At 50.9% G+C, this 25,930-nt stretch overlaps 1 protein-coding gene across 1 annotated transcript; it reads right to left on the bottom strand.

The window, feature by feature from the left end:
* Positions 1–10,840: 10,840 nt before the first annotated feature.
* Positions 10,841–24,973, bottom strand: Qdpr (quinoid dihydropteridine reductase). The gene is made up of 7 exons (XM_070012281.1): positions 24,785–24,973; positions 22,392–22,484; positions 19,326–19,422; positions 17,519–17,659; positions 16,503–16,611; positions 13,115–13,198; positions 10,841–11,446 (listed from the first exon to the last, which is right to left on the bottom strand). The coding sequence occupies exons 1-7, from the start codon at positions 24,881–24,883 to the stop codon at positions 11,341–11,343; spliced, it is 729 nt and encodes a 242-aa protein (XP_069868382.1). The 5' UTR covers positions 24,884–24,973; the 3' UTR covers positions 10,841–11,340.
* Between the last annotated feature and the right edge of the window lie 957 nt (positions 24,974–25,930).

Raw genomic sequence — 25,930 nt, 5'->3', positions numbered from 1 at the left:
AACTTTCAATTAATACTGAACAAGTAGAAGGCAACTACTTAAGATCAATACTCATGTTTTTCCTTTACTTTATAATTAATGGAGTGACTGCTTTGCTTTGGCAACTGTAACTTACTATGGCAAAGGAAAAAATCCCCACAGGATAGAGGGATGAGAGACGCTGGTGGAGTTCTACACTTGCATGTTATTTTCCAGTCTCTTCTCATTGTTCACTGAAGGCTTTGTTTGGAAGCTTCTGCCTTCGCTCCGTCTCCCCAGCTCAGCTGAGAATAGGGATTTCAGCTTTACGAATTTGTTTAGCAGGGAGTTCAGACATGAACTTGTGGTAGCTTTTGGACATGATTAAAGAAAATGCTCTGGGTTTGAGGTCCGAAGGGAAGCTGTGCTCTTGGAATTTCGTGGTGGAGCTGGAGGGGCAAAGGGAGGAGCATTGTCACTAAGAAGAAGACGGGAAGAATGGAAAATGAGCTTTGGCACCAGAGCCTCTGAGAACCTGCATGCTGGTCGGGTGGTTGAAGGCCCAGTTGGTTTTGACAGCCAACCATGCATTCCATCCTTCCTGCTTCCCTCTGGCCAGGCCCTCATACCTCACACTTGGCTCATGAACTTCCAGGGGACTGATAACCGCCAGCCCTATAATGACCACAGAAATTGCCTTCAAAGCAGAAAGCCTTGTGACAGCCAACTATGATTACAAAATGTTTGAAATACATAGTTTGCTAACAACAATTTGATTCACCGGGTGGGCCTCTAAAATAGTTCTGTTCAAATCTGTTTTCCAAAACAGGCACCAGTGGCTCATGCCTATAATCCTAACTACTCAGGAGACTGAGAATTGAGGATGATGGTTCAAAGCCAGCCCAGAGTAAAGCCTGAGAGACTCTTATCTCCAACTATCAAAAAGCCAGAAGTGGAGCTGTGGCTCAAGTGGTAGAGCACCAGCCTTGACCACAAAAATTCAAAAACAGGGCCCAGGCTCTGAATTCAAGACTCAGGATTGGCACACGCACACACACAAAATGATGTTTCCAAAAACAGATACTCAAACACTAGAGCAAAATGGGGAAATTAGGGAGGGGGTAAGAAAAGGTTGTCTTCATATTGATTTTATACACATCAAAAATAACAGGCAGAATTATTATTTATATATAATTAAGTACTTCAACCAGTTTCTTAGTCACATATGTATATAATACAATATCAATGATAATTTTAAAGAATCAGCAGTTGATCATTTGTAATATTGTCATAAATTTTCCTGCACTGTTTTTTGAAATTTTAAGTTAAATAAATTTGGACTTTTTCAAGGCTTTGATTGACTTTTGTCTGTAGAGTCAAACGTTTTGAATATCTGATTACGAAGAGGCAGCTTGTAAAGAAAGGTTATGTACTGCCCTTGTACATCACTGAAATGTTGAGGCTTAATCACTTAACCTGAGTATATACAAAAAAGTATATAAAATTGACAAGAAATCATTTATTTTGATCAGTAGACTAACACAACTGTGACATTATGGGTGCAACTGTGAATTATGTCTATACTAAGGCCAATTTTCCAATACAATTTTGGTTTAGAGATGTCCTCATTTGGTTAAAAAAAACCGTCTTACCTTAAAATTGTGCTGCACCAAAAGTAATTTTAACTTCAGTGTTGAACTTCTTAGTCTATGACAAAATTCACGATCATCTCAAAAGTTCCCCCTGCTGTACAATGAATTTCCAAATTTGGTTTGTTTCTAGTTCACTGGATAAAAATTCAAACATTATAGAAAATATCAACATTAACTTTTCTAAGCATCTCAGAGTATGTTTATAATGCTAGCAACATTTAACTACTTACAAGTTCTTAAAGGAGTTAATATTTTAAAAGGTATCACGTTACTCATAAAAAAATGTGATGTAGGCAATGAATGGAGTTCCTTTGGAAGAGTAGCCAGGGGCTCTCAAAAGCCGGCTTCTATAGATGATGCCCATAATTACTGCACATGTTGAATGGCCATGGTTAAAATAGCTAACATCTGAAGGAGATTCTGATACCCCATAGATCTGTGCCCTCCAGATGTGGTGATGCTATGCTCCGTAGAGTTCCTGTCGGTCTTGGTCATAACTTCCTTGAGGAATAAAGAGAGGCATTCCCCGATTTTTTTTTTAAATGAAACAAACACCTTTCTTTAGTTCACTGGTGTGAAAATAATGGAATGGTTAGTTCAAAATAGAAAAGAATAGCCAAGCAATGCAGTGCATAATCACATTGAGGAATGAGAAACAAGAGGAAAGCAGAGAGCACAGAGCAGAGGAGCAGCCCGACAGAACCGAGGTGAGACTGGGTGAGACGGGATGTGCTCCTTCACCACCTCGGCACTCACACCGCAGCCTCACGCCATGAACCTCGAAAGCTCAAACAGTGGCAAGGATCAGGGAGAGAATCAACCTCTACCTAGCACCTAGCACCCTAGCAACTCTCCTGTATATCTGGTGAACTACCAGAGAATGAGGCAAGATCCTGAGCTTTTAAGGAACCCAAGGACTACAGCTAAAAACCATATACGTGAAGAAAAAAGAAGAAAAATGCGCGTACACACACACACACACCAATATCAGAGTCTCAATGACACTAAATGATCCGCCATGACTTTTCCACCATTGATGTAAACATCAACAGTCTTAGTGCCTTTGTGAAAATAGTTTTGACTCCATGGATGTCTCGGATGGGTCTGATCAGGGTGACGGAGTCGCTGGTGCTCGGGTACATTTTACTGCTGCCCCTAAGTCCCACTCCCCACCAACCCTAACACAGTTCATAGTGCCACACTGGGCACTGCGCTTCTACCCTTCAGTGACGCAACCCAGCGGAGCCACAGCACCATGGCCGCTAACCGTACAGACACTGCCGCTTGGTGAGCCGTGGAGTAGCATCGAAGGAAAATACCTACAAAGCCACTTGAATCCAGTCCTAATAATCCATGTACATGTGTGACAATGGACCAAGGCAAGCCCATGAGGAGAGGGACAGGGGAGGAAGGAGGAGGAGGGAGGGGAAATTCTGAACAAGATGCAGTGTATTCATAGGTGAAATTGTTACAATGGAATACACTTGTACAACTAATATATGCTAATGAAATTTTTATAGTTAAATTATCCTCTTCTCTTTACAGCTACATACCTGGGACAGCCTAGGGTTTCTTCATAAATTTCAAACTAAACAACACGACTGGTTGCAGAAGTAGATGAGACCCCTTCAACATCTATTGCCAGATGTGGAAGGTATTTGCAAACACATACACGTTATGCTCTTCTAGTACTTTGTGTTGATAATGTAGATTTTTTTCCAATATTACCTAATATGTAATGGGTTTATTATTTTTTAAGGAACTAATTTTTTGTTTGTTTTTTGCTGGTCCAGGGGCTTGAACTCCAGGCCTGGGGACTGTCCCTGAGCTTCTCTGTGCTCAAGGCTAGTGCTCTACCACTTGAGCAACAGCACCACTTCCAGCTTTTTCTATTTTTGTGGTACTGAGGAATCAAGCCCAGGGCTTCATGCATGCGAGGCAGCACTCCACCACTGAGCCACCTTCCCATCTCTAAGGAACTGATTTTTAAAGGTGTTTAAAATTTCTTTTACTTTTAATGTACTCATTATCCTGCCCATGTAATTGTAACTCCTCTGTACAAGTATGTTCACAAATAAAATAAAATTAAATTTAAAAAAATTTCTTTTACTTTTTAGTGTGACAAATACTAATAAATACATCAGACACAGTAGAAGCTCCTTTGGTTTTCTTTTTTTTTTTTTTTTTTTTTTTTGGGTCCAGTCATGGGGCCTGAACTCTGGGCCTGGGCGCTGTCCCTCAGCTCTTCAGCTCAAGGCTAGCGCTCTACCACTTGAGCCACAGCGCCACTTCCGGCTTTTTTCTTTTTGCTTATGTGGTGCTGAGGAATCGAACCCAGGGCCTCTGGCATGCAAAGCATGCGCTCTACCACTGAGCCACCTTCCCAGCCCCGCTCCTTTGGTTTTCTATGTAAGTGTATAAAGTATTTGAGAAACCATTGCTGTAGCCTACTTCCAAAGTCTAAGACCCAGTGAAGTGTGAGAATACATAATAACTTGAACAGGGGAAGTTTAATGTGAATACTTACTAAACAAAACAAGGAAGTAACTATAAAGATGTTAAGAGCTGGGCACTGGTGGCTCACGCCTGTAATTCTAGCTACTCCAGTGGTTGAGATCTGAGGATCACAGTTCAAAGCCAGCCTGGGCAGGGAAGTCTGTGAGAATCTTATCTCTAATTAATCACCAGAAAACTGGAAGTGGTGCTGTGGCTCAAGTGGTAGAGCGCTAGAGTAGAGTGGTTGCCAAGCCTGTCGCTGGGGCCGTGGGCTTGCTGTGGGCATGAGGCTGGGATTCATGGCTGAGCAGGCATTAGTTCATCCAGAGGAAGAAGAAACAAAAGCAGGGCAGGGGAACAAGAGAAAGAACCCCCATTCAGCTGCAATGTCCCTCTAGCGCCCTCTATTGACCAGGCTTAATCTCAGGTTTGCTGCCAAGAAAAAATATAATGAGGCTGGTTACTAAATGAGTGAACATGAAACCAAGAGCTAATAAACTACTCATTGGCCCACTAAACACCATTCCATAAGCCTTTTATTCTATATTACACTTATTAGTTCCAAAATAATATTCTAGGAATCATAGTGTAAGAAACACTGATCTTAGTATGCAGTAGAAAATTCAATCTCTTTTTTTTAATTGGAAAATTCAATCTGTCATACACGTATCTGTTCTAGGATTCTAAAATCTACAAGTCAACAGCCCACATGTAGAAAGTAGAACAAGGGTGGAGGACCTGCTCTGTTTGTACATGTGTAGGCTCAATTCTACAGCAAGACTTTCTATCATGCAGGAAGAAAACAAAATGGATGAATCATTAATAAGGACAATTTAGCAAAAATATATCGTTTTTTGCATCCAGTGACATTATATTGGTGTTCCAAGATCTTTAGTTACATAAGCTTTGAAAGTGCCCCAAATCACACATTTCCTGAACTAATGTCCACACAGCATATATGTATCTAAAGCTACAGAAACAGCCCTGGTTGATTTTCAAATCACAGAAAATCACTTATCTCTGGGTTGTCCCCCAAGTACTAGTTCACACATAGTGTACCTGTCTCCCAACCAGAACAATCTGTTCCTTCTCCTACCCCAACATCATGTTTTTAATACATATCCTGATAGCCTGCCCCGGCTAACTATGTCTGAGTCTTTCTCTCCCTCCAAAATGCAAGGCTCTTCTTTTTCTTTTTTTTTTTGGTCCGTCGTGGGGTTCAGGGTCTGGGCACTGTCCCTCAGCTCTTCAGCTCAAGGCTAGCATTCCACCACTTGAGCCACAGTGCCACTTCCAGCTTTTTCTGTTTATGTGGTGCTGAGGAATCGACCCAGGGCCTCAGGCATACAAGGCAAGCACTCTACCATTGAGCCACCTTCCCAGCACCTGCAAGGCTCTTAAGGGCTAGGACCTTGTTGCATTCAAAATGATTTCATGGAGCTGAACACCAGTGGCTCACGACTGTCATGCTAGCTACTCAGGAGGCTGAGATCTGAGGATCGCAGTTAGAAGCCAGCCTAGGCAGAGAAGCATGAAGGAGTCTTATCTCCAATTAACTACCAAAAAAAGCCAGAAGTGGAGTCATGGATCAAGTGGTAGAGTGCTGGCCTTGAGCAAATAAAAGCTCAGGGACAGCACTCAGGCCCTGAGTTCAAGACCCAGGATTGGCATGCATGTGCACACGTGTGCACAAGCATGCATATACACACACACAAACACAGACTCCATGGATGATGAGCCTTCTGTGCATTTGTCAACCCAAATTATTTGTTAACATCAAGCACAGGCAGCATGGGCGCTTGAAGTCCTGTGCTTGCGTATTGTCCCTTGCTTGGCCATCAGCACATACTTAGCTGGCCTCTGCTACAAGCAATCTTCAAGGCATTTCGAAAATACTGGTCTTCAGGGGGATTCCTTGGGGCTAGGCAAAGAATTGTAAGCCCTGGCATGCAGGAAGAGTACAGGCTAACTCAAAACTTAGGGGGAAATGGGGACTATTCTATACACTGATGCCGGATAGATCATATAAATGCACGGCTTCCCTCTCTTCTTCTTAGCATGGGGCTGCGTGGCCTGTCCTGAGGATCCTGGGGGCATTGTATGCTCCCTGGGTCACTGGACGCCTTCCCCCAAATGCCATCAGCCTGCATCAGAGGACGGGAGCAGCCTCGGGGTTCGGTCTCCTTTGCCCTGCGGGCTTGTTCCTCACGTTTGCCAGGCTCCTGTGGGCGGGGTGGTTCTCCAGGGCCACTGTCCTCACCCACGGGACCTCGTGATCGAGGTGACCCCCCCTTGCAGCTCTAACTCCTCAGGACACAGCTGAAGAGCGCGCAAGTCTTCTGTCCGTGTGTCCCCTGCTTGGGCTCAGAGTGATTTGACAGGTCGCACACCTATCCCTATTTCCTCCAAGGGAAACTGTGGATTCAGGAAGGGGAAGACAACAACCCAACTTGATCAGTGAAGTCTGAACTTCATCTGTAGAGCGGCGTGGTGAACCAGGACATGGAGGAAGTCAGAAGGCAAAGACAGCTCCTGCTTCGGCTGCGGATCAACCAGAGACCGACTGACCCAGAACAGCCGCGCTGAAGCACGAGCTCCTCACCCAGAGCGTGAGATATTTCTCACCTCCCGTCTTATTTGCCTAGGTGCATGCTTGTTGAACGTAAGTGTCCTAGTGCAAATGGCTAGGAAAAAACCACCAAACTATTTAGGCAAAGAACTGGCTAGTCTAGGACATCCAGCCGTGGAGACTCCCTCACCAAGGAAACAAAGAACAAGAAAAAAAAGAAAACCTGAAACATTTCCAACTTCTTTCCAACTTCAATAACTAATTTTGTTTTTATACCATATATCCAATTCCATGATTGTTATAATTGTACACCCCCAACAACTATTCACTGAATCCTTAGAATATACCTGACCACAAGAAACAGACCAAGTACACAGTGGATAGCTATCATGCTCCAAGTTTCAAGCAAAATCCTCATTGCTAGGAATAGACAGATAGATATAAATAGATAGATAGATAGATAGACAGACAGACAGACAGACAGACAGACAGACAGACAGACAGATAGATAGATAGATAGATAGATAGATAGATAGATAGATAAGATAGGCAGACAGGCAGACATAGATCCTGTTTCTACTTCAATAAGGAAAGCCAACTAGAAGAATGGGGTAGGGGAAGGAAAAGGAACAGAAAGCAGGCAGGGAAAAGGCAGCAGGCTTACAGCAGGACTGCTGCAGGCCACGTATTGATTCTAGATCTGTGCAGAGCCTGAGCAGAGATGGGAGAAAGAAAACTGAAGCAAGTTTCTCAGGCTGGCCACCCCTCGCAGTGTGCTCATCTGTTGCTAATGCCTGCCCCCTGGTGGAAATGCTTGGAACTGCCTGAGAGCGTCACATCAACTGAGCTCTATCACACCACACAGGCCTGGGAATTTAAAATGCTTGTTTCTGAAATTGATTTTTTTTTTTTTAAATTAACTTCATTTGGTCAGAACTTCATTTAATACACATATGGATCGGCATCATGGCATCAAGAGTTCTGTTCCCACAGCTGCTGAGGGAAGGTCAGACTCAAGGTGAAAGTGGTCCTTCCCAGGCCTCCACAGCCCCGCGCCTGAGGCCAGACCCGAGCTCACCAGCTGACCTCCCAGCTCGCCAGCTGACCTCCCAGCCCGCCAGCTGACCTCCCAGCTCACCAGCTGACCTCCCAGCCCGCCAGCTGACCTCCCAGCTCGCCAGCTGACCTCCCAGCTCACCAGCTGACCTCCCAGCTCGCCAGCTGACCTCCCAGCTCGCCAGCTGACCTCCCAGCTCACCAGCTGACCTCCCAGCTCGCCAGCTGACCTCCCAGCTCACCAGCTGACCTCCCAGCTCACCAGCTGACCTCCCAGCTCACCAGCTGACCTCCCAGCTCACCAGCTGACCTCCCAGCCCCCAAGGGGCAATTGGAAAGTGAGCAGAGGTGCCCAGGGATACGCACTCTGCTGGCAAGCTCAGGTTGAAGGAACATGAATGAAAAGTCCTAAGTGAGGCTTCAAGCTCCACCTGCACGACCAACTCCCCAAGAAAGGATTTTGGCAATAAAGCCTCGCTGGGGGAACAAAGCCGACCTGAAGCCTGGCAGACTTTTCTAGAAACTAGCCATGGGTTAAGTCCGTGAGACTTCACGAAGTATCTGAAATGATTTGAAGTTGTACCCCGAACTCTAGGGGCCAGTGCCACCCTTATACCACTGCGCTACTGACACTGCCAAGTCAGGTGACAAGGGCCTGCCACCGGCACCGGTCAGGAGCCATTGACCGTAAACCCGTGAGATGCAGGATTTAGCATCTGGCTCTCCAGGTTGCTTCCCTTCCCCCTTCACGCAAGACTTTCTTCACTTTTCTTCTCTAATGCCACATCCTCAAAGTGCTCTTCCCTCACAGCCTCTTCAGTTTGGACACAAGCTGAGCGTCTCTCCATAGCACTCCTGTGCGGAAGCTCCGTTCTCCATCATCACATAGGCTCTTGAACTGCAAACTAAATAAACGTGTGTGTGTGTGTGTGTGTGTGTGTCCATTCTCCATCATCACATGAGCTCTTTAACTGCAAACTAAACGTACGTGTGTGTGTGTGTGTGTGTGTGTGTGTGTGTTTCCGCTGTCCCTGAGATTTTATGCTCAAGGCTAGTGCTTCACCACTTGAGACATAGCTCCACTTCAGGCTAGAGCCTTAAGGATTTTTCTGTGTGGTCTGGCTTCAAACTGTGATCCTCAGATCTCAGCCTCCTGAGGAGCTAGGATTACAGGCATGAGCCACCAGTGCCCAGTGTAAACCTCTTCTTTTTATAGTGCAGGTGTTTCTCTATAGTAGTGCAACATGGACTCATACAGCATCCTGGCAACTTTCCTTTTCTTCTTAACCTAAATTTTGGCTAACCCCGTCCTCCTTAATCTTCTCTTCTGGGCACATATTTAGTATATTGCTAGCTATGTTTATTTCATTGCTGCTCCAAAGCCGCTCTGAACTGCCTGCTTTAGAGCTGAGATGGACCCAGGAAAAATCTTCCCTGAAAGCGGCTATGATGTTCAGTTTTGCAGATAAAGAAAAACACAAATAATAAGCAATTATTAAGTCTGGTTTGTAAACAAAATAAAAGCTGCCAGTCTTCCTAAGACCAATTCTCCCTCAGAGAGGTGCAGCTTACGGTACCCATGTTGTGCTCTTGGGAAGGCGAGCAGGAGGCTGAGACGTGAGGGGTGGGCAGGTGTGCAGTACGGGTGCCATCAACAGCTGGACTGGTGTTCCAGACCCACCGTGCTGCTCTCTAGCTGGGAAACTTTACAGTCCATCTTCCCAAGAGGGAGCGTCCATCAGCTTTCCTCTAATACTTGGATAACATCACCGCAAAGGGCTGAGTGCCAGTGGCTCACACCTGTCACTCTAGCTACTCAGGAGGCTGAGGATCATGGTTCAAAGTCAGCCTGGGCACGAAAGTCTGTGAGACTCTTATCTCCAATTAACCAGCAAAGAAAAGACAGAAGTAGAGCTGTAGCTCAAGTGGTAAGAGTGCTAGCTTTAAACAAAAAAAAGCTCAGGGACAGCGCCCAGGCAGAGTTTAAGCCTCAGGACCAGCACACACACACACACACACACACACACACACACACACACACACACACACACACACACACACACACACACACACACACACACACACACCTCACCTTGTGCTAGCCTTAAACAAAAAAAAGCTCACACACACACACACACACACACACACACACACACACACACACACACACACACACACTCACCTTGTGCTAGCCTTAAACAAAAAAAAGCTCAGGGACAGCGCCCAGGCAGAGTTTAAGCCTCAGGACCAGCACACACACACACACACACACACACTCACCATGAAGTACCATGACAAGAACCACAGGACTCCATAAAAAGCTAAAACACAGAAAAGACCCTAAGATCAAGTAAAGTCACTCCTGACTATATCCAAAAGGACCAAAAACTACTTGTACACAGCAGCACTGTTCACAACAGCCTAAAGTGAAAAGCAGTATGAGTGTGTATGGGTGGCCCCGTGGGTGAACAAGACTGCAGTGTATACACACAGGGACGTGACGCAGGAGGAAAGCGCCCAGCACTCCTGCTGCAACACGGAAGACCACTGACAACACGCGCGGGAAACCACCCGGACAGGCCATGGACTGGCTGCATTTCTGTGCCCCGGCCAGGGTGGACGCGCCCTGCAGCGTGAACGGCATGCGGGGCCGATAGGGAGGCTGCCAGAGGCAGAAGCGATGCCAAACCCGTCCCAGGACACTGCATTTCACTTTGGAGCCACTGTAATAATTCCAACAGTAGATGTGTTAAATGTGCGAGAGACCAAAACCCCACATCGTAGCAGAGGCCGTGGGCCAAGTCCTGGCAGCAATGAGCGTGGCTCCCGCCCGAGCGGATGCGGTGCAGCAGCAGTTCTCATGAGAAGGGCCTGCACCAGTCACGTGAGGGTCGCTTTTAGTCAACCCTCGAGGGGTCCCCCACCCCCGAGAGCTGGCTATGTCCAGGATATGCTCTGGCCCGTGCTGCTGTGTGCAAAGCACACTCCAGAATTTGCACTCACACCTTTTAAGAACATCAGGAGAAAAGTCCCCCAGCAGCCCGTCATCCTGCCACACGGCGCTCGACCCTGCACGAGGCGGGGTTTGCTTAGAGAAGACCACACGATACAGGAGGGAGGGGTGTTTATTAGGAAGAACACTCCCAAGTATTTCTCTTGCACACTTAGCCCAGACCGAGGGACACTTGGCAACTGCTCAAGGGACACAGGACAGAGTTTGTGACATGTTGCTTCTACCACATAGAGAGTTTTAAGGCAGTTTAACTTGAGGCCACAAAACTACAACTATGACATAAACAACACGCAAAAACAACTTGGCCCTCAAAATACACGGCCCCTCCATACCAGGGCGCCCCGATTATCAAGATGGCAGCCACCGTCAGGACAGACCAGCGGCTGCAGAGCAATCCAAGGTGACAGCGCAGGCTGCTGCCCACGCCCCACCCGCGCAGGAGCACAGGATGGCAGGCTGCGCCCTCCGCCCAGGTTACTTCACGTGAGCGCATCTTGTACCACAAACAGAAGCATGGAGAATAAGTGCCGGACGTAGCCACACTGACACAGGCTATGACGCTTCTGGCAGGTTCCTCTCAGGTACTGAGATGGAGCTTAAAAATACGCCGGGGTGAGCTCCGTCTTTCCCTCCGTGGTTACCACCTGCATGAGGCTTCCTGAGCTTGGTCGGTTTTTCCCTGTGATCCAGTCATGGAAGGTTCTAGAATAAAAAACAAACACTTAGCATTTTCAAAGCACTCTTAATTTCACACCAATGGCCTCGGCGCGGGCTGATGAGAGGTGAAGCTGGGAGACCACTGAACATCGTGCATCCCAGAGCAGGTTCCAGGAGCTCTGGACCAGAATCACGGGCGGCCTGGGCAGCACGAGTTACCGTGCTCTCAGCTGTGGTTTTTCTGCACGGTTGAAATTCTTTACAACACAGTCGCATCCTTTTTATGTAATTTTAAAAGACCTCAGTTGGTTAATTCTAATAGATGGACAAATGCACAGCGCACAAGTCCTTCAGTATTTGCAGGGCATTGGCTGCAGGACCTCAGGACAGAAAATCTGAGAAGCTCAAGTCCCTTACAGAAAACAGCACGGACTGCACGTAACCTATACACAACCTCCCGTATTTCAGTCGTCTCGGCATTACCAGTGACCACCACAGTTAAACAGCTTTAATAGGTTTAGGAAATACTGACAAGGGAAAAAGTATCTGCATGTGTTCAGCTCAAAAGCTGCTGAAGAACTCTGGGCGCAGAACACAGATACAAAGGCCAAGTGTACTTCAGAGCTGCGCGGAAATTTGACTGCTTTTGCTCTGGTTATTTTTGAAATGGAGGCTTATACTTGGCCTAGGCCGTCCACAGCCATGATCCTATTTATACTTCCCGCAGTTGCGAGGATGGCAGGCGACGACCTTCGCTCTGAGTCTGCAGAGCACCTGCCTAGCATGTGGGAAGCCCTGGGTTCAAACCCTGACACCACCAAAGAGAGAAAAAAAGGAAAGTAAATTCGAACCTCATCGGATTCAAAGCTTAGTCTCTTGCACAATTTTGACTTTATCACCAATCAAACACTGTGGTCCCCAGCACGGGCGTCACGGGTCACAGCCGCTGGGACTCTGTGGGACCCGAGGCCCCTCCCCGCCTCCAAGTCCCAAGCCTTAGGTCAGGAGGACGTGCTCAGCATGGCCAGCGCTAACAGGTGACTCTAGCCTATCACTTCCCTCCAACATGTCAGTGAGTGGGAACATCAGGCCAATGTGCATCCCCAGCTCCGCCGACACCGTGGGTGGCCCTCAAAGCAGCGAGCGCGCTGGCACAGCGGGGCACAGCGGGCACAGCAGGGCGGGCGTCTCCCCGTCCTCTCAGCTCCCCTGCTCTGAGGACAGAGTGGCCGGAGCGGGTAGGGCTCGCCACAGACAGCGGAGAAGCTGTGTCCCCACGGGAAACACAAAGGAGCAAAGTGCTCTGGGCGGGGCTTCCAACGTGGCAATGGCCCACGCTGATGGGTCACGGGACCCAGACCTTCCACCCAGCCTCGCTGCCATGGCCCCGTTTCCTGGGCGCTGGCGAGGGGCCCGGCCTGGGAGCGAGGGCTTCGCGCTCGCTGCCGCCCTGTCTCCTCCCAACCATTACCATGGACCGCTTTATAAGGACTGGCACCCAGGCCCGCGGCGGGAAAGGCGCGCGTCAGCCCGTGGGGAGTGAGGGAGTGAGCCAGGGTCTGCGCTGCCACCAGGAGCCCCTCCAGACGACTGCTCCTCCCGGTCCTGAGCGAGTCCCACACGGGCAGGGGCACCCTGGGGTCCCCCGTGACCCAGGAGCAGAGGGCTTCTCCTTCCACCCACGCAGGCAGCCGTGGCGGTGGCCATACTCACTCCACCAGAAATTCTAAGGGTGTCCAGGAGCTGAAGTCAGCCTCGGGCATGGACTTCCTGTTCATGGGGGTGTCCAGGGTCACCCTGCAAGGCAGAGAGAAGGGCGTCACTTACAGCCACGGGCGCGTGGTCCTCAGCCCTCAGGAAAGCACGGCGGGCGGGCAGCATCGCCACTGAGCGTCTTGCACCGAGTGTGACATCTTCATGGGGTCAGCCAGAACACCAGGACCAGGAAGCTGTTAGCTCTTGGGCTAAGAGTGAGGCCTAGTGGTAGAGCGCTTGCCTTGCATGCATGAGGCCCTGGGTTCGATTCCTCAGCACCACATACACAGAAAAAGCCACAAGTGGCGCTGTGGCTCAAGTAATAGAGCGCTAACCTTGAGCAAAAAAGGAGCTGGGGCAAAGTTCAAGCCCCAGGACTGGCAAAAACAAAAACCAACCTCTCAGTGTCATTCAGTAAGGCTCCTTTGTGACTCACCCCCCAGCAGACAAGAAGAAAGTGGGCAGAGGCCCACTGCACTCTTATTTTAAATGCTCTCTCAGAGGAAAGTGCTTTGTGTAGTCACAAAATGTGGCATGCTCATCTCCAAGGATTAAGTGGAATAATATTCCTTAAACAGGAGAGCGCTAAGCTCGTAAGGCTTCAGGAGGGGAAAGCGGAGCTCAGACCCTCAGGAATGTCTCCAAACCTAGCTCAAAGTACAGAACAGAAAGGACAGGGAAGTCCCTCTGTGGAAATGAGGCCAGAGTCAAGCCACACATGAGGAATTCTTCCAGAAGGAACAAGACACCTCCAAGGCAGGGGCCTCTGCGGGGTGGGGACGGCTGGCGGGGGGCTGGCTTGCGGGTCACAGAGAGATGTCCCTGTGGTTTCCCATGCTCTCCCCTCCCCATCCCAGCAGCCTTGCCCGCCCTCACACACACACAACACACACACACACACACAACACACACACACACATACACACACAACACACACATACACACATACACACAACACACACACACAACACACACACACATACACATACACACACAACACACACACATACACAACACGCACACAACACACAACACACACACAACACACACATACACACACAACACACACATACACACACACAACACACACATACACATACACACACAACACACACATACACAACACACACACACATACACACACATACACGCACACACACACTGGCCAGTGTGAAACACAAGTATTATAGCAAAATAAAATGTGTGGACTAATTCTAAAAACGGAATAAGAAAGAAAAAATGAAAATAAGAAAGGAAAAAAACCAAACAGACACACGGAGCCAGGCCTCGACCAGCCCAGGCGGCCCGGGGCAGTCCAACCCTGTGGTCCTGCCAGGGTGTGCGGGGCGGCCGGGACGGGAGCCGGCCCTCACAGGGCCTGCATGGGGCTCCACCCGCACAGACGGGGCTCCTGCGCGTCCAGGGGCTGCGCACCTCCGCCCTCTCCCACTAACGCTGAGAAGGCGCAGCGGACACCAGGAACCTCCAGAACTGAGGCCCAAACGCCTGCTGCTTGTGACGTGAGCAGCCTGGGACCCTCGACCACAGCGGCGCAGAGAAGTATCTGCAGCCTACCATCAGCCCCTGGAAACTGCAAGGCCGGCTCTGGGCCACAGGCCGTGCTCAGCAGGTGCTCAGGGAACACAACAGCACTAAGGGGAGCACAAGGCTTACAGAGCACTATGACGCTAAGGGGAGCACGGGCTTACGGAGCACTATGACGCTAAGGGGAGCACGGGGCTTAGGGAGCACGGGCTTACAGAGCACGGGCTTAGGGAGCACGGGCTTAGGGAGCACTATGACGCTAAGGGGAGCACGGGGTTTAGGGAGCACGGGGTTTAGGGAGCACTATGACGCTAAGGGGAGCACGGGGCTTAGGGAGCACGGGCTTACAGAGCACGGGTTTAGGGAGCACGGGGCTTACGGAGCACGGGCTTAGGGAGCACGGGTTTAGGGAGCATGGGTTTAGGGAGCACGGGCTTAAGGAGGACGGGTTTAGGGAGCACGGGGCTTAGGGAGCACGGGCTTAGGGAGCACGGGTTTAGGGAGCATGGGTTTAGGGAGCACGGGCTTAGGGAGGACGGGGTTTAGGGAGCACGGGCTTAGGGAGCACAGGCTTAGGGAGCACAGGTTTAGGGAGCACGAGGTTTAGGGAGCATGGGTTTAGGGAGCACGGGTTTAGGGAGCATGGGTTTAGGGAGCACGGGTTTAGGGAGCATGGGTTTAGGGAGCACGGGCTTAGGGAGCACAGGGTTTAGGGAGTACAGGGTTTAGGGAGCACGAGGTTTAGGGAGCACGGAGTTTAGGGAGCACGAGGTTTAGGGAGCACGGGGTTTAGGGAGCACGGGTTTAGGGAGCACCGACTTACGGGAGCACGGGGCTTAGGGAGGACGGGGCTTACAGAGCACGGGTTTAGGGAGCACGGGCTTAGGGAGCACGGGGCTTAGGGAGCACGGGCTTAGGGAGCACGGGGTTTAGGGAGCACGGGGTTTAGGGAGCACGGGCTTAGGGAGCATGGAGTTTAGGGAGCACGGGGTTTGGGGAGCACGGGGCTTAGGGAGCACGGGGTTTAGGGAGCACTGGGTTTAGGGAGCACGGGGTTAAGGAAGCACAGGCTTACAGGAGCACAGGCTTACAGGAGCACGGGGTTTAGGGAGCACGGATTTAGGGAGCACGGGGTTTAGGGAGCCCGGGTTTAGGGAGCACCGGCTTACGGGAGCACGGGTTTAGGGAGCACGGGTTTAGGGAGCACGGGCTTAGGGAGCACGGGTTTAGGGAGCACGGGGTTTAGGGAGCACGGGTTTAGGGAGCACGGGGTTTAGGGAGCACGGGTTTAGGGAGCACGGGGCTTACAGGAGCACGGGGCTTACAGGAGCACGGGTTTAGGGAGCACGGGGTTTAGGGAGCACGGGTTTAGGGAGCACAGGCTTAGGGAGCACGGGGTTTAGGGAGCACGGGCTTAGGGAGCACGGGCTTAGGGAGCACGGGGTTTAGGGAGCACGGGGTTTAGGGAGCACGGGTTTAGGGAGCACGGGCTTAGGGAGCACGGGTTTAGGGAGCACGGATTTAGGGAGCACGAGCTTAGGGAGCACGGGTTTAGGGAGCACGGGGCTTAGGGAGCACGGGCTTAGGGAGCACGGGTTTAGGGAGCACGGGGCTTAGGGAGCACGGGTTTAGGGAGCACGGGGCTTAGGGAGCACGGGTTTAGGGAGCACGGGGCTTAGGGAGCACGGGTTTAGGGAGCACGGGGCTTAGGGAGCACGGGCTTAGGGAGCACGGGTTTAGGGAGCACGGGGCTTAGGGAGCACGGGCTTAGGGAGCACGGGTTTAGGGAGCACCGGCTTACGGGAGCACGGCGACGGCGGCGGCTCCGGGCGGCATGCCGCTGTTCTTCCCCGCCAGGCTCTGGCACAGCTGGTGGACGGCGCCCTTGGCCATGCCGTAGCCGATCATCCCTGCCAGATGGAGAGAAGACAATCGTGACCGGGGCAGCCGGGCACGCAGGACCGCGCCCCGCCGGACAGCCGCACCCGCAGGCGGTGACACGGCGGAGGGGAGGAGGGTGACACGGGGGGGGGGGGGGGGGGGGGACGGCGCCTAGGCCTCGCGGCCCCCGGGCGGCCAGAGGGTGGGGGGCGGCGCCTAGGCCTCGCGGCCAGAGGGTGGGGGGCGGCGCCTAGGCCTCGCGGCCCCCGGGCGGGCAGGCGGGCGGGCGGGCGGGCGTCCCTCTGGCTCCCGGACGGCAGGTAGGAGCCGTGGGAAGGCTCTGGGCGGGCGCGGACCCCGGCCCGCTACTCCACGCGGGCACCCGAAGCTCCGCCACGCCCTGGGCTCCCTTCCCACTCACTGCAGCAACACACGGGCAGGGAATCTTTGGGGATCAAACCCAACCAACCAGCTACCCAAATGGCCTCACTCTGTGCCACAACCCTTTCTTTGGGTACAAAATGCAGGTAAGAAGAGGTCATTTGTAAGACACAAAACAAACTATCTGTACCTAAGAAAACACGCTTTCCAATTACAACAGGACGCATGATCCCTAAGACAGGATTGCCATCCCCGCCCGGTGCTTAACCGCTCCAGGGCAGTCGGTCATTTAGCACAGTTCACCCGCCAGTCCACAGGCACAACCTGAGACAGGGGAGGTGAACAGCTTTCCAAGTGACAATTTTCTTTCCAACAAGTGGGTTTATTAATAAGTCTGACTCATAATTTATTCTAAACTATACCCAGATTTCCCCAGGTGTGGGGGAGTAAGGACCAAAGTCAGAAGCACTCACAACCCAATGCGGTTTCTCCATCCCATCCAGCAGCCCAGAGCACAAGGCACTCTCCTTTCACAGCTGAGTCCTACGGGCTTACCTGGGGTCCCATCCAGGGCAGCCTTGGCACCGGCCAAGGTCAAGAGGCCGCCCTCCTTCAGGTGCTTGGTGGCCAGGTGGCTGGAGATGGTCGACGTCCACATACTCTGCTTCCACATCAGGTCACAGTTTTTAAAGAGAGCTGAGAAGAAGAAAGGAAGGAAGGGAAGAAGAGAAGGAAGGAGAAAAAAAAGTGGGCTCATCATTCCCAGAGAAGGAATCAAAATTCACGCTCAACTCACACAACCCAAGACTCAAGAAAGACCCCTCCAAGGTCTTCCCCCTGCCGATTCCTCATCCCCATTTGTAACAAGATCTAATTAATACAAACAACATCTGGTTCAATGGCAGGGGCACAGTTTTGATGTCCCAATCAAGGCTCAGCTTTCCTACCTGCTACTTGGTAAAATTTGAACCAGTAAGTTTAAGCAAACAAAGCTGAGGTTAACAAATTTACTAGATTGGTATTGTCTCAAACCTAACCAGCCAGGCACTGGTAGCTCATACCTGTAATCCTAGCTAGGCAGGATACTGAGATCTGAGGATCAAGGTTTGAAGCCAGACTAGGCAGATAAATCTGAGAGACTCTTATTTCCAATTAGTGAGCAAAAAGCCAGAAGTGGAGCTGTGATCCAAGAGGTAGAGCACTAGCCCTGAGTGAAAAAGCTCAGAGACAGCATCCAGGTCCTGAGTTCAAGCCCAATATGAGAACATGTGCATACACGCACACACACACACACGCGCGCGCACACACACACACACATACCTGTTTAATCTTATGATGGGTATTAGATTTTTAAGAACGTATATGTTTATGTCCGCTTTTGGTCATGACAAAAATTCCAAAAGATTATTACTTGGTGGGAAGCTTTTCCTTCACCCATAAAATGAGGTGTTGTCACTTCCTTGCCATAGAGATCTATGGTGTGAAGGTGGTTCCAAGGTCAGGTGTGGGAAACTTAATCCCCAGTGCGCAGTGCTGATGGAGGGATGTGTTCACGGGAGGCCATGCCCAGTGTCGGGGACTGAGCTAGAATCCTAGCTGCCCAAGACAGTGGAGATCTGGAAAATTGAAGCCAGCCTAGGTAGGAAAGTTCACTGGACTTCATCTCCAAAAGCAGCAGCAAAAGGGACTTGGAAGGTGTCTCAGTGGTAGAGTACTTGCCTCGCATGCATGAGGCCCTGGGTTCAATTCCTCAGCGCCACATAAACAGAAAAAGCTGGAAGTGGTGCTGTGGCTCAAGTGGTAGAGTACTGCCTTGAGCTGAGGAGCTGAGGGACAGCGCCCAGGCCCAGAGTTCAGGCCCCACGACCGAAGGAAAAAAATTTTTAAAAAGCAGCAAAATAAGCAGGGCTGGAGACATGCTTCAAATGGTAGCATAAGCAAGAGCAAGGAAGGCCCTGAGTTCAAACCCCAATACTGCTACTTTTTTAAAGAGTCAAGTCAAGAGCTCTGCACTCACAAACTGGTGAAGCCATGACTGCAGGAGTGGGCTACTGGCAAAAGGATGGGTTCCAGGCCCCGTCCCACTCTATTCCTCGTGTTCTCTTCTACTGGGGGATGATGCTGGCGGAGGCCCTTGCCAGGGGCCAAAACCTCAGCTTTGGATGTCCCTTCCTCCAGAACTGTGAGAAATAATCTGTTCTTTACAGACAGCCCAGTCAGACAGACATGCTCAGCTACTGTAAAGATTCCGGGAGACAAACAGCCAAACAGCTGCCTGGCACCCAGGTGGCGGGCAATCCCTGTCAGCAGGGCAAAGGGCAGAGCAGAGCAGAATGAATGATTAACTCAGAAAACAACTTACATTTGGATTTGGCATTGCCCCCGGCCCATCCTCCGGCCACACAAAGAATGGCATCCACCTTCTGATCACCCAAGAGCTTTCCAACCTCAGCGGTCACCTTGAACACAGGGACACAAAGCGGCGTGAGCTGTAGGGCAAACTGAAACGCACCCTTACAGACACCTCAGTTTCTTTCTTCCTATAAAGCTGGCTGGCAATGTGCATAGGAAACTAGCCCACAGACCACACACTGCTGAGGTCCAAGTCGATTTCAGTGAGATTCTCCTTACAGACAGTGGAGAACGCTGAGATGTGCTGGGGTGTAACAGTGGCAAAGCGCTTGTCTACCACGTGCAACATCCTGATTCGATCCCCAGTACCAAAAAGAGAAAAGACCAAAAAAAAAAAAAAAACCAGAAATGGAGTAGTAATATATTCTGATATTTCCTTTCTAAACTTTCTTCACAAATGATAGAATCGTAACCTAAGAAAATGTCCACGAAATATCAACAGCAAGGTAAGATTGTCAATGGCAAAATACTGGTGAGTACAGAGTGCTTGGGAGTTGTTTTTGGTTTTGTTCTGCCAGCCCTGGGGCCGTCTGAGTCTTCCTGATGCCTTTCATACTCAAGTCTCAGGCAGCGGCAACTCCCACCCAGTGCAGCCCTCGTGAAAATCAGGACCTGCGGTGAACAAGAAGCCGCTGGCAGCCCAGACCACAGGGACCCACTCATAGAAGGCACACGCTTCTCCAGACCCAGGGACTCCACCCCGCCCAGTCCCAGCTTTCCCTACCCTGCTCACGTGATGCTATTTGCTTTCGCTCAATGCTAAGAGCAAAGCCATCAAACCCCACTGCCACCACTGCCAGCTCAAATCCCACCGAAGCCACCCCTGCCTTTTGACCCTGAGCGAGGACCTAGTCTTTCTGGGCTTCCGCCTCATCATTTCTAAAAGGGAGATAACATGAGAAACAGGTGTTGCGTGTTGTATGGAGACCAGGTGCCTTCATGGAAATACAGCCCTCAGAATGGTGGCTGGCAACGCATGAGGCCGTGTCAACTTCTAGTACAGCCCAGGTATCACATAGTCAGGGTAAACATGAGGGGCCTACGTGGGCTACACATCCAAAGTTTCAAACGACCTCAAACTGAAAACATTCTGGGAAAAAAAAAAAAAGAAAAAACCTTGTATCTGTATCTGTTAAACATGTTAAGGACTTCTTTTTGTTGTCATTATACTAAATAACATGGTTTAACAAGTATTAACATGGTATTGCTATTATGTAAGTACTGTCATTGAGAGATGGTTTAAGGTGAACTGGAGGATTACAGGTTATATACAAAGACTACACTATTCATGGAAGAGAGCTGAGCATCTGCTGAGTTTGGTGCCCGCATTTATTATTCAGAATGGCCAATGGTCATAAGTCTTCAGTGTCCCGATGATGAGGGAAAGCGCAACTGAATGTAAAGTCGACCCACTCAGACCCCGAGTTCACATGAAGAGCATGCTCCGCCGCGCCCTGGCTGGCTGGCTGGCCATGCCACTCAGCACCTGAAACCCAGTGCTTCCAGGGGAAAAACTGCCCATCCCCAGCCTCATAGAATGGTGGTGAACAAATGGCACATCAAGCCTGGTGCTGGTGGCTCACGCCTGTAACCTTAACTACACAGAAGCCTCGGGTCTGAGGGTCACAGTTCAAAGTCAGCAGGGGCAGGAAAGTTTGTGAGATTCTTATCCCCAAATAATCACCCCACCCCACCCCACCACCCACTCCGACCCTCTGGCATACAAGAAAAAGCTACAAGTGGAGCTGTGGCTCAAAGAGCACTAGCCTTGAGCAAAAAAGCTAAGGGACAGCCCCAAGGCACTGAATTCAAGCCCCAGTACCAGCACTGGAAAAAGAAATCTCAAAATTCAGAAAAATGTGGTGCATCATACAAAGAGGGAAGGGTTCTCTGGGAACCAGGGCTGGGGCACGGGCGCAGGACACACTCCACCGAGCCCTGCAGCCGCCCAGTGGAAAACTCCTCTGAGTGAGAACAACTACGAAATGTAGATGAAGACATCGGCACATCAGTACCAATGATCCTTCTAGAAAGTGACCCTCTCCTAGGGAGGAAAGGAATGAATCACAGTTTCCCTCCATATTTGTGTCATTCTAACAGGCTTCTTGTTTTACATAACAGGAATAACATTATAATTTAAAACGAACTGAACAAAAAATGTGTTCATGCTTTGAGCTAGGTAACTCTATTTTTTAGAGAAGACCCAAATCAGATAAAGACCAATCAGATACAGAGACAAAGATGGTCACCACACCATTCTTGATAAATATAGTAAAGCAATAAAAACAAAAAACAAAAAAAAAAATGAAGCAGAAAGTAAACTGTGGGCAATCCCCACAAAGTGAAAAGCTCTGCCTACAAAGAGGCTTTTTTAAAGTAACGCACTGGTGCACTGGTATTTAAATTAAATGTATAATATTTACATACACAATTTGAATATACATTTACCTTTAAGAGTTAAGTATATCTGAAGATACGTTTAAAGAGTAAATTTTTTGAATAAGTCTAACTGTAAAATAATAATATGAAATTATTCCTACTTGCAAAAGTAATAATCAGTATGCCTAAGCCAGACAAGAAAATAAGATGATACAATTTATCTTTGTAATTAATTTTTTTTGTTGGTTCTGGAGTTTGAGCTCAGGGCCTGGGCACTGTCCCTGAGCTTCTCTTGCTCAGGGCTAGCACGTGACCACTTGAACCACAGCTCCATTTCTGGATTTTTGTAGTTAATTAGAGACAAGTCTCACAGACTTTCCTGCTGGGTTTGGCATCCTCAGACCTCAGCCTCCCGAGTAGCAAAAATTGCATGCGTGAGCCACTGGAACCGGATCCATTTTTTTTCTTCACTTTTTCCAACTTTTCCTCCACAGACACAAATAGCTTTTATCTTTACAGAGGCAATAGTGGGAGGCTGGAGGGGGAGGTTCCGTGGCAGAGCACTTTCCCAGAGTGCTCGAGGCCCTGGTCTCTACCCCCAACGCTGTGAGAAATAAATCACTGAAGGAAAAACTACCTGATCAGCCTGCTCCGTGAATGAGTCTGTCATTTTAACAATGACACTGGCACTCGCTTCTTCGTTCTCCACCACATCAATGCTGGCAACCCACTGAGCAAAGGAAAAAATAGTTTTGGTGAGGAGAGAGGAAGTTCTTACTTCTTCAAAGACCCACACCTGGAAACGGAGGGGGGAAGGTGGGCTTATAGGTATCCCTATCGGAAATGCTTGCAACTGGAAACGTTTCATATTTTGGACTTTAAAAAAATTTTTGGAGTATTTGCATATATATCTATATATCCATAGATATCTATATGGACATAGACAATATCTTGGGGATAGGATTCAAGTCTAAACCCAAAATTCACTTGTTTCATATATACTTTATACGCATAGCCTGAAGGTCATTTTACACAATGTTTATTAAATATTTTTGTCATTATAAAGGTGATGTACAAAGGGGTTATCATTTCATAAGGCAGGTAATGAATTCATTTCTTTTGGACAGTATCACCCTTTCCTTTGCTCTCCACTAGTTTTTCCTTCTCACAATTTTTTAGAAAATGATTTTGTGCAAGCAGTGAAGTTTCCTGGTACAGCGTTTTCCAGTTGGGGCATCATATAGGCTCTCAAAAAAGCTTTGGCCTGGGGCTGAGGGTGTAGCTCAGTCACAGAGCGCTTGCTTCACACACTCAAAGGTTCCACCCCGAACACCAGAAGAAGAAGAAAAAAAAAGCTTACTTGGAGGGAAGCATTTCAGGGATGCTCAAGATACAAGTGGAAAAAAACAAACAAACAAAGCAGGGCACTGGTGGCTCACGCCTGTCATCCTAGCTACTCAGGAGGCTGAGATCTGAGGATGGCGGTTCAAAGCCAGCCCAGGCAGGAAAGTCTGTGAGACTCTTAGCTCCAATAAACCACCAGAAAACTGGAAGTATCACTGTGGCTCAAGTGGTAGAGCGCTAGCCTTGAGCTGAAGAGCTGAAGGACAGCGCCCAGGCCCAGAGTTCAAGTCTCATAACTGACAAAAAAAAAAAAAAAAACACAAAAAACAGCGCTGACCTCTTACGTACGCACCTTACACCCCAACACCTTCCTTCCTCCCCACCATTAACACTTCTCCAGGGCAAACCCTCCTTCTAGAGACACCCAGAGACAGCAATTCACATCTCAATTTTTTTTAACCCCTTTGAAAATGGCAAACTCTTCTTAGCTCTAAGACTAATATAAATACATTATGACATATAATATATATATATATTATATAAACAAGTGGCTGCCCAGATTCCACTTGCAGGACCACATCTGCAGGACCTTGCCCCACTAGGACGGCTGCCCTGAATCAGAGTGGTTTCAGGTTTGGGGTCTGAATGCTGACTCTGCCACAGAGAGGAGAGAGGAGAGAGGAGAGAGGAGAGAGGAGAGAGGAGAGAGGAGAGAGGAGAGAGGAGAGAGGAGAGAGGAGAGAGGAGAGAGGAGAGAGAGAGGAGAGAGGAGAGAGAGAGAGAGAGAGAGAGAGAGAGAGAGAGAGAGAGAGAGAGTGTTTAATCAGTTGGCAGTTTCCTCCCCCCAAAAGCAGGCTGTTAAAGATTAATAGGGTTGGTTAGAAAGAATTAAATGAGAAGAATGAAAAACTCTGCTGGCACAGGTGAGGCTGGGTTCATATTCCGAAATCGGGGCTGCTCAGTCTGAAGTCCCCAGAGATCAGTGTCTCCACTCTAACCAGGGATCAAAACAAGCCCGGGGGAGTCACAATGACACAAAGAAGTCTCCAGCACGCCCGCCCCCGGGACAGGAAGGGGGGTAACAAGGACAAAGAATGGAGGTCCACCAGTTCACCAGACCGTGCCCGAGTCCCGGTGAACCACGAACCCCACCGGGAAGGCGCGGCCTTCCGCCGCCCGCACCGGGCCCGGCCGCACGGACGTTCTCGGAAGGGCTGGATAAAGTCGGGAGCCCGTGGTGCCCGTGGTGCCCGGGGAGCCCGGGGAGCCCAGGGTGCCGCGGCTCCCCGGCCGATCTGGGAGGCCACCCCACGCATCTCGGCGGTGGGGATGGAGCGAATCCTACGCTGGACTCTGAGCCCGAAGGAAACGCTGGGCCCTCCTCCTGGCTCCAGGGGCTTCGTGTGCCCCGGGGCGTCAGGCCCGGCTGGGCGGGGACGGCCGGGGTCCAGGCCTGACCCTCATCTGGAACTTTCTCTCCCGATCCCGCGTCCTGGCCGAGCACCGAGCCGAGGCCCGCGGTGCGCACGCGCCCCGAGACCGGCGCGGGGCGGCGCACGCACGTGCAAGCACCCTCTCCCCGACGCCAGGGCCCCCCACTTCCTCGTGACAGCCTCCCCCCAGCGGCACCCCCAAGCCACCACGAGGCCCGCCCCGGGGCCACGGCCCCGCAGCCTCCGGCATTACCCAGTTGCGGGCCCGGAAGGCCTGCACGCAGCGCGAGCCCAGCGCGCCCCGGCCGCCGTACACCAGCACCCGGCGCGCCTCGCCCGCCGCCGCCGCCATCCTGCTCGTCCCGCCGGGTCCCCGCGACTCCGAACGCCCCGCCGAGCGCCGCGGCCACCACCGATCCCGAGAGTCCCGCCTCGCCGCGCCCCGGCCCGCCCCCGGCACGCGCGCTCTCCGCTGCCACGCCCGGATGTCACGCCCCTCCGTGGGCGGGGACACTGGCGAAGCCCCGCCCCGAGCGCCGCGCCGCGCCCCGCCCCCTGGCACTTCTGCTCTCCGCAGCGCCACGCCACGCCCGGATGCCACGCCCCTCCGTGGGCGGGGACACCGGCGAAGCCCCGCCCCTAGCGCCGCGCCCCGCCCCGCCCCCCGGCACTTCTGCTCTCCGCAGCGCCACGCCACGCCCGGATGCCACGCCCCTCCGTGGGCGGGGACACCGGCGAAGCCCCGCCCCGAGCGCCGCGCCCCGCCCCCCGGCACTTCTGCTCTCCGCAGCGCCACGCCACGCCCGGATGCCACGCCCCTCCGTGGGCGGGGACACAGGACAAGCCCGTTCCTCCTGCCATCCAGCCAATAGGAGCTGGGCACCCGGGCGGGGCTTGCTCGTGCTCGTCCTGACAAACCGCCTAAAACGTGTTGTGGCTGAGCCTGGCCACACGGGTTGATACCGACTCCCTGGACTGCTCCGTGCCTCAGTGTCCTCACTCTGAAGACCGGAGCAGCCGCCTGTCCCCGTAGGGTTTAGGGAGGGATTGTTGATGGTCATGCCGTAAAGGTTTCAATCAAGGCCAGCCGATGCCCACACTGGCCATTCTGCGATGGCTCTTCTCACGGTTTCTAGCTCTTGGAGACCACCGAGCGGCCTCGGGGAGTCTGAGCTTCAGGCTTCTCCCGTATGTGAGGAGGGAGATAATCTAAAAGGGAAAAATGGCCACCACAGTGATAACTGACTCACGAATTACACTTCGTGAGATAACGCCATTGAAGACCACCAAGGAAGAGGAGGACGAGGCTTCTCCACGGGAGCCTTAGATCTGGCCTCAGACCTCAGGTGCCAAGAACAGCCCGGGGCCACGTTTGGAGCCCTCCCCAGCCACAGCCTGC

The sequence above is a fragment of the Dipodomys merriami genome, unplaced genomic scaffold (assembly GCF_024711535.1).
Source record: "Dipodomys merriami isolate MVZ:Mamm:240054 unplaced genomic scaffold, mDipMer1.0.p SCAF_9, whole genome shotgun sequence".
Classification (NCBI taxonomy): Eukaryota; Metazoa; Chordata; class Mammalia; order Rodentia; family Heteromyidae; genus Dipodomys; species Dipodomys merriami.
The sequence above is the reverse complement of the archived record's forward strand: the minus strand, read 5'-3'. Positions and strand labels throughout refer to the sequence as shown.